Raw genomic sequence first — 15280 nt, forward strand, 5'->3', positions numbered from 1 at the left:
AAGGAAACCTCTTGTTTCATTATGGCTTACTTTCCAAAATAAGTCTCAAAAGCCTTAAAAAAGAATGAAGTCATAAGAAAAACATGGGCTCCAGCAAACAAAGGCAAGAGGTATCAGCCTTGTCATAAAAAAAAATCACTTGGGGTCAAATGTTGGACACAAAACTTGAATAAATAAGCTTTGAATGGGGAATATCCTCAGAAGTTGGAGGATGGGAAAAAAATCATCCCTTTTCCAGCCCAGAGTACTAGCACAGATCCTACACTCCAGGAAATTCCCCTATATAATGTGTCTGTGTCTGCATTTTGTCCAGAGCTCCAAGTGGTAGCAGATTCCCTGACCACGCTTGCACTTCTCCTGTGCTTCCTTCCTTTGAGCCATGGAGAAAGAGGTCCCATAAAGGAGAACTTCCATGATAACTAGGGTTCAGTGTGGATAAATGCAAAGTAATGCACATTGGAAAACATAATCCCAACTATACATATAAAATGATGGCGTCTAAATTAGTTGTTACCACTCAAGAAAGAGATCTTGGAGCCATTGTGGATAGTTTTCTGAAAACATCCACTCAATATGCAGCGACAATCAGAAAAGCTAACAGAATGTTGTGAATCATTAAGAAAGGGATAGAGAGTAAGTCAGAAAATATCATATTACCTCTATATAAATCTATGATATGCCCCACATCTTAAATACTGCTGTAGATGCGGTCCCCCCCTCTCAAAAAAAGAAACACTGGAAATGGAAAAAGTACACAAAAGGGCAACAAAAATGTTTAGGGGTATGGAACAGCTTCCATATGAGGAAAGATTAATAAGAGTGGGACTTTTCAGCTTGGAAAAGAGACAACTAAGGGGGGATATGATAGAGGTCTATAAAATCATGACAGGTGTGGAGAAAGTAAAAAAGGAAGTGTTATTTACTCCTTCTCATAACACAAGAACTAAGGGTCACCAAATGAAATTAATAGGCAGTAGGTTTAAAACAAACAAAAGGAAAGTATTTCTTCACACAGCATACAGTCAACCTGTGTAATACCTTGCCAGAGAATGTTGTGAAAACCAAGACACTAACAGGGTTCCAAAAAGAATTAGATTATTTCATGTCAGATAGGTCCATCAATGGCTATTAGTCAGGAAGGGCAGAGATGGTGTCCCTAGCTTCTGTTTGCCAGAAGCTGGGAATGGGTGACAGGGGATGGATCACTTGATGATTATTTGTTTTGTTCATTCCCTCAGAAGCACCTGGCATTGGCCACTCTCGGAAGACAAGACACTGGGCTAGATGGACCTTTGGTCTGACCCAGTATGGCTGTTCTTAAGTTCTTATGGAGTGCTCCAAGAAGCCCCCTTTGCAGCCCACTTCCTTCCCCATGTATCAGAACCATGGTAGTTTGACTGCAGTTAGGGCCTTCTCTACTTGTGAACAAGAATAGGGAGCCAAGGGTTGCTCCTTGACGTTTATTTGGTAGCTACAGGAACCACTATCCTGTACCAGACTAACCTCCTTTGCATTCCTATCGTTGAGAGTCACTAGCCCAAGAGTGTAGATCTATTTGGTGTTATTTAATTTTAACAAATAAACATTAAAAGACTAAAAACTTTACTTCAGCCCTCTACACTAAGTGGTATGTATTACAACAGCATTGCACAACAACCCTTACAAAATGAAACTGTAAAATTTTAAACTAACAATATATCTAAGCATAATTCATTCAGATGCTAACACAAATTTAACAACAGAATAAACTTATCCAAGGTCAACAACCCATCATGGTAAACACTGAAAATGAACATTTTTTTAAAATGGTGTTTAATTACTGAGATGAATATTGTTACAACAGAGATGAGGTCTAGATGACAATGACAAACTAGAAAACCGATCTTTAAAATTAAAGTTAATGCAATGAAGGCACCAATAAATAACTATTTTTAAGAGTCTATTCGTGGTTCTTAAGAACTATGTTTAAAAGCTTTATATCATCCTCTAGCAACTTCTTCAACACCTTTTTGTTTTGCTCTGCCTGACTTCCACAGAAAACATGTTTCATAGCATCAAGAACAGCAATAGCTTTTACACTAATATCCTCTGGGACATATTTCTTGTCAGAACTATCAATATATGTAGTTAGCTGAGGACTAAAATCATACAGCAGGTTAATAAATGCTCTTAACTTTCTGATATCTGCTGTGTCCTGTTCTACTTCTTCTGTGTTCTGTTCTACCTTTTTTTTCAGAGGTGAAGGCTTAGGTTGGTGATACAGCAGACCTAGTGAAGCCTCTGCTTCTTTTTCCAGCATAAGAGATTTCGTTATATAATTTTCAGATGATTCAACATACTCTTGGAGATGTGGATTTTGTTTAACATAATCTGGTGGCTTCTGTAACAATTTTTTAAGCTTTTCAATCTTCTCCAAGATTGCTTCACCTGCAGGTCGATGTTTCACCTTATCATATACATGTAGCTTTTTCACCTTTGCAACGTGTTTCAGTTTTTCTGCTTTTTTGGTGACGTTTTCTGTTTCTTTGAGTTTTTTTACATTCTTTAAAGACTGAACTAGATTTTCCAGGGATCCATTTGTTAACTGATCAAAAGTCTTACTTTTTCTTTTCGAAACAGCATTTTCAAATGTAATAAATATTTTTTTCAGTGGTGTGGTTGAACTAGAAGACTCATTAGTGTGTAAAACAACAGAAAATTCCGTGCCAGTTCGCAGTCTCCAAAATGGGGTTGTTGTAGATGTGGTAAATTGTCTTGTAACAGCAGCCTTTTTCTTTGACTTCTGTAGCTTTCCACCATGTTTTTGGCCCACATTTAACCAAAGGTAGTCAATATTTCCATTAACATATGATTTCACTATTTTGGGTGTAATGATCGTTTGCTCAGTTGGTGTGTGCTGTGTAGGAACATCTTGTATCATGTCCTGCAGAATCTCCACAAGGTTCCTCAGGGTTTTCTCTTCTTTCTTTTCTTCAGACCCAAAAGGTTTTGTATGAGATTCTATAAAAGATTATCAAATGATTATAAAGTGCACTCATAGAAATTGCAGGTCCACATTTCCCTAATATACTTTCACCTATATCACGCGTAAAACAAATTCCAGCTATATCTGGACTTTTGCCACAACATTAATGATTTTCATATTTATAGAAAATCTATGCTTTTTTACATTTTTAATGTAACCCTGCCTTCTTAAATGAATGATGTAGGACATTTGCATTGAGTTTCTCTTTTGCAAGCCTGCAAGTTGGGGACTTTTCTGCTCTTAGTTCTAGAATGCTGAAATATGGGCACAGGCACCACTCCCCAAGGGCTAGCTGCTTTGAAACAGATCTAAATGATGCAATTTTACAGTTAGGATCTGCAAAGACATTGATGTGAATGAGAGCAAGGAGTTCTTACCATAGATTGTTAAATTGTCTGTTCCTGAGCTTGAAACCTGGATAGATGAGGTTGGATGCACACTGATCTGTTAAGCACAAAAATAACTGTAATTGCAATATGACTTTCGTGTCATTATAACAATATTTGTCTTCATATTATTAGTCCACATTATTTTGGGACAATAATTAAGGCAGATTTCCAGACAAAATAATTTGACCGAATTAGAACATTATAGCTAAAAAAAACCAAAACAAACAAAGCCAACAAATTCAAAGTTAAGGTTACCAAAAAAAAAAAAAAAAAAGACAGAGAGAGAGAGAGAGTGAGAAAGAGAGATTCCAAACAACAGAGAACATAGATCTCAGATATTTGTTGTACCACACACAATAATAACTTTCCCTCCCTTCTACTCCTGCTATACAAGGTAAACATATGTCTTTGGCAAGGTCACCTAAAATGTGAAAACTGCAAATACTGTGGTGGTTCTGCCTGGGACCTTGACATCTGGAAACATCTTCAAAACTGTGTATTTAGCATTTTTCCATCTTAAACCACATTTTCCATTATTTACAAAAAAAGAATGCCAAGGTTGGAAATGAAGCAAGCAAAAGTTAGGAAATGCCAGAATTAAGATTGCCTATACAACTTTAATTTTCCCCCTTGTGTAGTCTTTAATTATATGACCACATACGATTTTTTTCATAAGACCTCCGCCATACTGAGTGCACAGGATGGATGGTGCTCTTGATTCTGCTACTACTGAAAGGAGAGTTCAGATTCCTATTGACTTTTGTGTTGCAGGAACAAGTACTGAATAGGTAGCCATTCAATATTTATTTTTATCCTCGTCATTCAATGTATGACCCCAGTCTTTCTTTACTGCACACCATTCAAGCCCTGTACTAAATACAGAACTATTTATTTTCTTACATGGGCTTTTCTATGGCATTCATCACCGAAGTGTCTTAGTGCTTCAGAAACATTAATGAATTTATCTTTACAATGCCCTTTGAAGTGAAGTGATATTATTATTCCCATTTCACAGATGGGAAACTAAGGCTCGGAGCTATCGTCAAAAGTGTCCACTAATTTTGGGTGTCCCCCTCAATGTACCTACAGCCTAATTTTTCAGAGCACTTAGCGTTTTTATAGCACATTATATGTTCAAAGCACAGCACCCATTGACTTCAGTTGTAGGTATGAGTGCTCAGCACTTCCACAAATCCAACCCGTGTCCCATGTTGGATACCCAGAAAATGGGGAACACCTAAGGGCCATCTGCAAAAATTTTGGTTTAAGTGACTTGTCCGGTCTCACACAGAAATTATGTGATGGAGGCAGAGATAGACTCCAGAATGGTATTCACCCACCTTAACCATGAGACAACCCTTTACCTTCATGCAGTCCCCAGTCTGATTCACTGCATACCTTCCAGTTTATACAACTAATGACTTTAAAAACATGAGGCAGATATCCTCCAGAAAAGCCCCCATATGGTTGCAGAGAAAAGCTTGAAATGTGAACCCCAATGGTACAAAAGCCAAATAAAAAGAAATTCAATTTTTTTATTTTTAAAAAACTCATAATTTTTAAGCCAGACTTGTGATTTTTGGTGCTTTTTGAATGCTTGAGGTTGGTAATATTGTTTATAATTCAGCCAAATCTGAGTGAATTTTCACAGGGGCAGCAAAAGGCACCTCTCTGACCCCAAGAGGAGCCCCTCACAAATTTCAAGTCTGTGATCCAAAACACAGTGACGCTAAAACTTTTCAACAAAAAAGTTGTAAGAATTTGTTATCATTGGCAAACAACATGTATTTCCCCTGACCACTTTCTTGAAAACAGATGAACTGTTTTTTCTGAAACTTTCAAAGACACTGAGCCTGGGTCAAACACCTAGCATGGAAAATTTCAGCCTAAACTGTTCAAATTTGTCAAAATTATGAGTACCTGATAACAGGAGTTTATAATAGATAGTGTGAGGCAATCTTAACCACACGCATCTTTCAGCTCTGTCTATAATAATCTAAACACAAAGGTAAGTGTGTTGAAACTGCCCACAGGTGCAGGAAGTCCAACTACTGTGAACAGAAAGGGGTTAAAATAATTACAAATTTTCCCATATGCGCAGCATAGAGTTAATAGATTATTTGGGTTGGAAGGGACCTCAGAAGATTATCTAGTCCAACCCCCTGCTCAAAGCAGGACCAATCCCCAAATGGCCCCCTGAAGGATTGAACTCACAACCGTGGATTTAGCAGGCCAAAGCCCAAACCACTGAGCTACCTCTCCCCTGAGAAAAATACATTAGGAAGAGAGAGTGGGAGTTAGATATGTCTCTGAAAAGTACATGAAATTTTGGAAGAAAGATGTTGTGTTCCTGTATTGTCAAGGAAGGATGAACTAGAAGTGTGCTTTGTAATTCTGTAACTGTCTTCTTTATTATCTATTTCACTCTATAGTTATATTAATTCTACAAAGCCTTTTCAGACACATTTGAAAACCCCATACCAAATAAAGTTTATTATTATTCCATTATTGTATTTTTAGGATGTTTTAGCATCTGTAATCCCTATTGGATGACTTTCCTTCAAAAACAGACTCCAACGAGAAACTGCTGAACTTGAATTAATATGCAAACTAGAAACTATCAATTTAGGCTTGAATAGAGACTGGGAATGGCTGAGCCATTACACACATTGAATCTATTTCCCCATGTTAAGTATTCTCACACCTCTTGTCAAACTGTCTGTAATGGGCCATTTTAATTATCACTACAAAAGTTTTTTCTCTTAATTAATTAGCTTCTTAGTTGGCAGGACAACTCCCACCTTTTCATGTTCTCTGTATGTGTATATATATCTCCTCACTATATGTTCCATTCTATGCATCCGATGAAGTGGGCTGTAGCCCATGAAAGTTTATGCTCAAATACATTTGTTAGTTTCTAAGGTTCCACCAGTACTCCTGTTCTTTTCCCCTCTCCTGTATTTCAACATTGTCTTTATGTACCACAGTAAATTTGGCACAAGTGTTCAAAGATTCAATCAGTGACTCTACATATATTTGATCCATAATAACTCTATAAGTTTCTTCCTGAGCTTTTTTTGCCTGAGGAACTGAAGAACCGTATTAGTTCTCCCTACTAAACAATTTCACTGCTCCTAACACTTCAGACACACACGGACAAAGTGATGTACTTATTTCTTCTGCATAATCTAAATGATTAATTTACTCACTTTTCCTTTTGAACCCCAACCATATTTGGAATAGTCTGCTGATTTCCAAACATGAAAAGTGCATTTTGCTGAGTAACTCACAGCAGTTTTCTTTGCTTTCAGTAAAAAAGGTAGGTGCATAACTCAGTCTCTGTGATGGTGCTTCAAAACATTCACAACTGTATTTTCAATGTCCGATTAAATCTTTCCACCTTGCTGTCTGACTGATGTCAGAGGCCTGACATGGGTTTAATTAATGACCAAACTTTTGTGAACTCAAATAGTCAAAACTCAAAATCTATTTCTTGGTGCTAGTTTACTCCCAAGGAAACACCAAATCTAACGATAAAAGAATTAACTGCAGAGATATGTAGGCCTCTATTTTTAATGTATTATATTATTATTTATTTTTATTACTATAGCACCTAGGAACTCTATTCAAGGGCTATGCTAGACACTGTACAAACATCAAACAAAAAGATGGTCCCTGCCCCAAAAGAGCTTACAATCAATGTGTAAGACAAAGACAAAAGATGGATACAGATAGCCAGATTAGAAGGAAAAAGTAGATAATATTAGTCAGTATGATAGGCAGCGGTCACTATATACCAGCAGGCTTACATCTATCTAAACATGCTTGTGCATTTGTTCACATTCAGGTTTTTTGATGTGAAGAAAATCAAATGTATCCTACTGCATTTCCACATGCAAGCTAGGTAGCTTTGTACTAACAATGTTATTTCAGTGACAAATGCAGTTTGCACACATAAATTTGAATTTTTCCATGGAAAAATTTAGGTATTAATAAATGTATGCAGAAGTTCAATTGAAGACATACATTTAGCGATTGGGGCGAGACCTCTTTGAAAATTTGTTCTCTGTACTCTAAAACTGTTCAATATTTATTTCAGCAGCAAACTTCTCTGCCTCAAACTTAGTGTCATATGCTGAAATAGTCAATGTTTACAATTTATGTCTACAGCAAAAAGGCATGAAGTTAAGGCATATCAGAAATTTATTTGAAGAACTGCAGGGCCACATGAAAAAGTTTTGAAAATATTCTATTTGGAAGCAATTCTGCATCTATATCATCTGTGACTTGCAGATGAACCACTCTAATCTGCAATATCTGTAGACCTCACAATCTAAACAAAGTCAAGTGTGCTAAGGACTGGGAGGAGGGAGGGAGAAAGAAAATACTGGTGCTGTTTTCTTAATAAAGAATAAAGTGAAAATCAGAAAATTATATATGAACAGAACTATTCCTAAATACCAATATTTCCCAGTTTTTCCCACAAGGCACCAATGTTTTCTTTAAAATAGAAATGAAAACACTAACAACAAAGAAACAAAAATCAGCACACATTCTAGAATAACCTAAAAAAAGTGTCACTCAGTAGTGAGAACACCCTGCCTAGTAGAAAGAATAAGCATCTTTAATAAGGCCCTGATCCTGCAAAGTTTAAAGTTAAACACGTGTAAATCTTTCCAGGACCAAGACATAATTAATTAATTGGCTAATTCTGTAACAGAAAATGTCAAATTTTCCTTTCTTCTCCATCTCCCTCAGTGTAGGACTTTATCCTGCTCCCACAGAAGTCAATAGAAAAATCTCTTAGCAGCAGAATTAGACATATTGTATAAACTGTAATAGTGAAAATTAGTAATTAACAAGTATTTTCCTTTGTTTTGATGTTTAAGAAATGAGAAGACTGATAAACCCAAATTATACTGAAGAGTTGGTAGGCATATCTCTTTGGGGCAGGGACAATTACTTCTTTTCTGTTTGGAAGGACCCTAGCACATTGTGGGGAAAAACAGAAATGAATAAATACATTCATTTTCAAAATCCCAAAATTAGTTACCTTTATGTGTTTAACATTCTCGAAAGTATGTTGCAATGCTAAAAGAAAAAAACTCTTTTAAAATTAAAATTAGTTATTGAGCTTAACATTTAAATTACACAATGTCAATGCTGAGGCCCAGACTGGGATTTGGAGTTCTTTTATTTTATATATGTGCCCTAGGCATTGTATTTAAAAGTGTTCACCTCATATTACACCAAACAGGGAAAGAAAGCCCACTGCAAAGTTAAAATACGAAATTATAACAAAAAATAAGATAACTTCTCTTTATTTCAAGTAATTTTGTGTTGGAAGTTTAGGGCCAGTTTTTCAAAAAACTCAGTACCAGCTTCTCTGATTTAGGTACCTAAATGAAGTCTCCAGATTTTCAAAACTTCTCAGCTTTCATGTCACCTAATTAACATGAACAATGGGAGCTGCTGGTGCTGAACTCCTCTGAAAATCTGGCCATTTCAATGTAAGTGCCTAAACTGGAGACTGAGCTGAGCACTTTTGAAAAGCTAGTCCCTTAAATTATGCATGAAAAATAGAGAAGAAATATACAACTGTTTTTCAGAACTCTAATGATGGAGCAAAGAAATGTGATGTTTAGAATGACATGCCATGCCAGGTAATCAGGAATTTTTCCTACTTGCAAATATTATTTCTTTTAATTAGACTTCACTCTTCTGGGGATGTTGGATTGAGTGTTTCTGCCAGCAAGTGAAGAAAGAAAACCAAAAAGATTGCTCAAGATCACAGTAAGTGTCATCTCTCAGTTTAAGAAATTCACTTGTGAAACCACATAACTGTAAAATTAAACACAAGGAAAAAGAAAAAAAGACAACAGAATCAAGAGAAAAGGTAGTATTCTGGACTAATAACATTCAATTTACAAATGCCATCCAAACATTTTAAGTAACAAAAAATTGCTCATTCTATAAAATTGGCTGTTATCAACTAGGACTGCCTTGACTAAGAAGCAATGCAACAAAGGTAAAGCGAAAATCTCTGAAGCAGTGCCTGGAGAACTCATCTGCAGGAAGTTACTTCTGCAGAAGACCAAACTTCCAGACACAAAGAGTCAGTGGAGGAATGAACAGAACTCTATGTAGCGTTTTAATAAATGTATTGCATTGAAGCATCCTATCAAAGACTCAAGACATGCCAAATGCCTTTATTGAACAATTATAATGAAGCCTGGTAAATCCTTGTTGTTGACTTTATAGATATTGTAATACACTTTTCTTTCCTGTTCTATGCTGCTTAAATAGTCCTCCAGGTACATTTTGAAAGCCCCTTAGACATCTACAAAATATAAAATAACGTTGTGGGACATAAAGACCCACAAAATAATCTTGTGACCCTAGACAAATTCAAAATTGATTATAAAAAAATGAAGGCTACATTGGGAATGGTGGCACTGAGGCTGGCAGATCGCTCAGGGGTTCTGGGCCACAGTGCACAAGGCCAATTGGGTGTCCGGTGCCACTGACAGCTTGGCCAGCAGGTAGCTGAAGGACTGGCCAACAACACAAAGAACAACACAAATGATGTGAGGGCTGATGGATCGATCAATCAAAGTGAAAATTAAGGATAATTCCACATTATTTTGTCTATGTGAAACTAGAAAAATGGCTTCCCCAAAGAAATTCTCACTTGTCCTTTCTGCCTAACACATAGCCATTAAAAGGAAGTTTTTATTTAAATCAGATTTTTTGATAGGTTTTTTCCTCAAAAAAGTTTTATCTCTAAAGATAGTTTTAATTAAGATACATTATAGCTCAAAGATATCTCATCATGGAATAGGGATTATAAATTCTAATTCTATAGTATGAGACAATATATTCATTTAATGTTTAAGAAAAGTTTTGTAAATGAGTTCCAGTAGCTCATGGATTAGAGACCCAACCTTATCAGATTCCAGGGGCTTCTGTATAGATTATTTAGGTTAATCTTTCTATCTACTCAATGGGACTCAGTGCTCAGTCTAGAAGATACCATCAGAGATGCTTAGTTTTGCAGTTCTCAAACTGTGGATTTGTGTCTCCAGAGGTAACATGCTTGTTAACAGCAAAAATGTTTTAAAAAAATAAATAATATAGAGAGGTGAGAAATAACAGACCTCAACTCTATTGTCCCTCTGCAAATTTGGTTACACAGAGTCAATCCCTTACCTCTCTCTAAAAGTGCAAAGTTTCAAAAAATTCAATGAATAGAAGATTGTTGGGGGCAGAATAGTTCTGGACAAGAAGAAGTCTGGAGATAAATGTGAGAAGCAAGGGACATATGCTTGTTTTGTTAAAATATTATATGTTTACTGTTGAAGAAAAAATCAAAAATACTTAGCACTGTTGTTTTAGGGAAATAAAACAATTTAAATGTCTGTCTGGTGATGTTCTCCTTCTAATACTGCATGGCATTAAAATCCTCCAAATATTAGTGATTAACCTGTTGAACTGGAGATAGTTCACCTCCCAATGACTTCATAAATATCTGCTTCAATTACCTTTGGTAAATGAAATAACCAATCATTCATTTTCTGATATAGCTGTAAAACTAATCTGAAAAGTTTTCAAAATAAATCACTGTTTAAAAATGTATAGTGTGTACCTTCTAAAAATGAAACCTGCCTCTATCTCTGAGCTGTGAAGAATATGTATTAAGGTTATAACCAACAAGAATGCACTTTTATGTAGAAAACCATGATTAAATTGAGTCTTCCTGACTAGTGATTTAAATCAAATCCACCCTGATTAAGACTTTGACCATCAGACTAACATGGCATGCCAGAGGCAGGGTAGGACCCTGACAGATAGCAACTTGTCTCCCACCACTAGGTCTCCATGATAATTTTAACTGTGTGGGGTGATGTGAGACATCAGCCTCATTGAACTCTTATTGCATCCTCATTAGGTGTTATTGCCTAGTCATTTGTGTTCAGAATCTCACAAGGGGATTCTATGCTGTTTAAAATTTAACAAGTGTTAAGAGGGCTTTGTAAATTGAACTGTTTGTAATATTAAAGGTACCTACAGTTTAGTAAGAAGTAGCATCAGGCCCAGTGATCCACACCTTGAGGTGGCAGGGGAGCTGATTTCATATTCCAGTTTTAGCCACTACTAGGCTACAGTAGTTCAGACTCTGTCCAAATCTGTCCATTCACTTATTTCGGTCCCATGCCAAAGTTCACAGGCCTCAACGCCTTATGCTAATTGCTTAAGACAATGTCTTTACAGCAGTGGATTTCAACCAGTGGTCCACAGACCCTTGGGGTCCACAGACTATGTCTAAGATTTCCAAAAGGGCCCGCACCTCCATTTTGTAGGGATGCACAAATTAAAAAAGGTTGAAAAATACCGTCAAACAGGATACAGGCCTGTAGGCTCATGCTTTATTACCTTAATTTATGCCTAAGCCTTACCTAGCAAACACCTATGGCAAGAAGTGAAAACTGATTAAATCAATTTTTGTCTGTGAAATTAGAAAAAAGATACTGTAATTTAGAAGATGGAAAGCATCTGGTGACTATACTGTGATTTGTCATCTCTGGAGGACAGATGTAAATTGGAAAGAGAGGAAGAGGACTTGGGCTGTCAAGAAAATATTGATTTGTACTCAGCTGTCTTCTTTTAAATTTCTTCCAAACCTTCATAGAATAGCAAATCATACTGGAGCAGAAGACCTATCAGATGTGACTTGACACTGTATCCTCTTGTCCATAATATTACCAGATAGTCTTTCTATCCTTTGAAATGGGAGTTATGACACATAAAAATGCTGACAGACTATAAATGCTGTCAGCCAGGAACTTAAAAGTCACAGATATTACATGCACCAATTTCTTATATGTATAAAGAAAAAAGGAATTCCCCATCTCCTGCACCTGTGGATTATAGTTCTAAATATTAGAATCAAGTATACTGGAACAATTACATCCTTCAGTGGCATTTGCAAGCTGCCATCTGCTCTCCTCTCTAAAAACTCCTTAAGATTCATTGTTCTATCAAATGGCACAGCATAACCTTTTACATGGTTGCATTAACCTGCAACTTTTGACATGTTGATTATGTTTTGGGCAAACCAGAAAAGACTGCAGGTAAGGGATGCCCTTGCAACAGGTTCACCCTGAGCCCCCAGCCCAAGATTAGAACACCACTTTAAGAACACCATTTAGGCAAGAATTTGTGAAGACATATAAAAATTGTAAAGTACAAATTTTTAGTAAAAAATAGAAGTGGACAACACTTTTTTTCATTTTTGTTGAACCAATTTGGAGTGCCTAAATATTGAAAAAGAAAGTTTTCAGTAAAAAGGTATAGAAAAATTGGATAGAGAACATCATAGATCCACACAGTTCATTCCATCTCCAAGCAGGAAAATCTACCTTTTGCTCTTAATCTTGCAAGTTCTTGCACAGTAAACAGACAGGAAAATAAGGTTGTTGTGCTCCAGTGCTAGTGTTAGCAGAAGCTACACGTAGGCTGCAAATATTTACCAGTATAGGTAAAAAAATTTAAGCCTCCATTAATTTTGAAAGTCTTTGGTTTTGGTAGCCTGATTTAAGACTTCTATCACTGCTTTCCAGAGGTGCTGAGCAACCTATTTAACCACTTACTTAAATTTCTGTCAATAATGTGAATCAAGATAAAAGGTAATCTGAATAAATATGTAGAAAATGAAGAAACTGAATGCAGAAAAAAAAAACCCACACACAAATTAACTGCCAGACACAAATAGAGCGGGAGAGAGTTAGTCAGATTCATTCATCATTTTCACACTACCCCACTTGCTGGTAGAGAGGCTCAATCCATTAAAGTTTCAAAACCTCTGTTTTGCCTTGCCACTCCCGCAAATATGTGAACATTATATCCTGTATGTTCTGGGTGATGTGATAGGTTAGTAGTTTTAACACCTGACCTCTAACGACAGAACATGCTTGTTATTTTTAATACCCTAGAGAAACAGTGTGACTTAGGCCTTTACAAACATATTTTCAAGAGGAATGTAAGAAATTAATTGTTGGACTAAATCTCCATCCACCATTTTGAAACTGTATATATAATATTCTTACACCAGATCCCTATTATTTGTTTCAGTTAGGTATATAAACACCCCTTCCCTTTTCATTCATTCATAGTTAATAATATCATTTGTTTGGGAAATATGTATGCAATTAAATACATCAGGCATCTTATTAGTAAGTCAAGCCAATTTTCCACAGCTCTATTAGTAACAATTATTTGACATCACTAGCTCCTTTTACAGGCCTACTCTAAAATTCAAAACCAGTTATATAACCAATATAGATAAGGCTCCAAGCCTGCCACTGAATCCACGCACGTGGACCTATTGAAATCACCGGGGCTATACGCTGATAGACCTTTGAGACAACACATAACTCCAGTGAATTCAGTGAGTTCACCCAAGCAGACCTGACTGCAGGATAAGGTTTATATTTGCTGTAAGTACAACAAATGCCTTTAGCACATTATTGTAATTCGCAGCTGAGCGCCCTCATAGGTCTGAAGTAGTCAGGTTTCTCTTCCTGCAGATTAAGCTACTGCCAATATTTTTGTTTCTTCAGCCTCACACCCACAGAATGCTCTGTCCAAATATTACATGTGCTATGCAATTAACCATCTTGAAACAAGGCATTAAGGATCTGATCCATCCAGCTCCAATTGAAATCAAAGGCAGCAGGAGCAGGTCCTTAGAACCTTATCCAAAGAGCCTTTAGTGATGCATGTTTTAGAGTTTTTATTTAGAAAGTGACTGCATATGATCAGGGCCAGGTGCATGTTCACCATGGGGGTAATACCTTCCCGGACAAACCCCCAAGCCTTTGGGGGAGTTTCTTCATAAACAGTCAGCTACTTTAGTGACAGAGCCCATGATTTTTTACATCGATGGCTCAAGCTGCGCAATGAAGAGTCCAGACTGCAAACCGATGTACGCTATTAAATGGCACTAAACACCTTCAGCCTGGCAGGGGCTTGTTTGTTTGATTTCGGGGCGGTCCCCTGACAGCACTCATCAAACCCTGCCCCGGGATTTTCCCGTGATTAAAGGAAGGATTCGTGCATGGATTGCTGTGCCCCCACTCCGGGGGGGGCTACGCCATGGCCCCCGCGCACGCTCCTATTTCTTAGCCCTGCTCTGTTCACGCGGGCGGGAGCGGGCTGCTAACAGCGGCTCCCGCCGCCCTTTGCCGGGCACTGGGCGAGGCGGCGCTGGGGGCCGGGCCGCGGCGGCTGCGTCCCCGACAGGCCCCAGCGGGGGGCAGCCCCGTGCGAGGAGCCGGGCGACGGGCCCGCCCCTCCCCCCGGGCAGGGCGGTGCCCCGCGCCGTACCCTGCATGGCGGGGGACGGCTCCTCCGCCGAGGCGCTCGGGGCTGCTGGCAGGAGGGCGAGCGTCGCGGCCAGCAGGAGCAGCCGCTCCCCGGCCATCCTGCGCGCTACACACGGGCCGCGGGCCCGGGGCTCCTGGCGGGCAACCGTCACCGGCCCCTCCGCGCGCGCGCCGCTTCGAACCCGCCCCCGCGCGGCGGGCACCAGCTGTGCCCCACCCCCACCCCCACCCCACCCGGGCCGTCGGCCCCGCTGTCCCCACGGCACCAACCCTGTGCCCCCCCACGCACACACACTAGCTCCCCCCACAGGATGCCAACACCCGCCACAGGCACCAGCCCTGTGTATCCCCCAAAATACACACACTAGCTGCCCCTACAGAGTGCCAACACCCCCCACGGGCACCAACCCTGTGCCCCCCCACGCACACACACTAGCTCCCCCCACAGGATGCCAACACCCCCCACGGGCACCAGCCACGTG

At 38.6% G+C, this 15280-nt stretch overlaps 1 protein-coding gene across 1 annotated transcript; it reads right to left on the minus strand.

Annotated features, from left to right (window-relative positions):
* Nucleotides 1-1251: 1251 nt before the first annotated feature.
* On the minus strand, nucleotides 1252-14896 carry LOC115658773. The gene is made up of 4 exons (XM_030578200.1): nucleotides 14800-14896; nucleotides 8468-8505; nucleotides 3403-3469; nucleotides 1252-3000 (listed from the first exon to the last, which is right to left on the minus strand). Exons 1-4 carry the CDS (start codon nucleotides 14894-14896, stop codon nucleotides 1940-1942), a joined length of 1263 nt encoding a protein of 420 aa, XP_030434060.1. The 3' UTR covers nucleotides 1252-1939.
* Nucleotides 14897-15280: the final 384 nt, after the last annotated feature.

The sequence above is a fragment of the Gopherus evgoodei genome, chromosome 10 (assembly GCF_007399415.2).
Source record: "Gopherus evgoodei ecotype Sinaloan lineage chromosome 10, rGopEvg1_v1.p, whole genome shotgun sequence".
Classification (NCBI taxonomy): domain Eukaryota; kingdom Metazoa; phylum Chordata; order Testudines; family Testudinidae; genus Gopherus; species Gopherus evgoodei.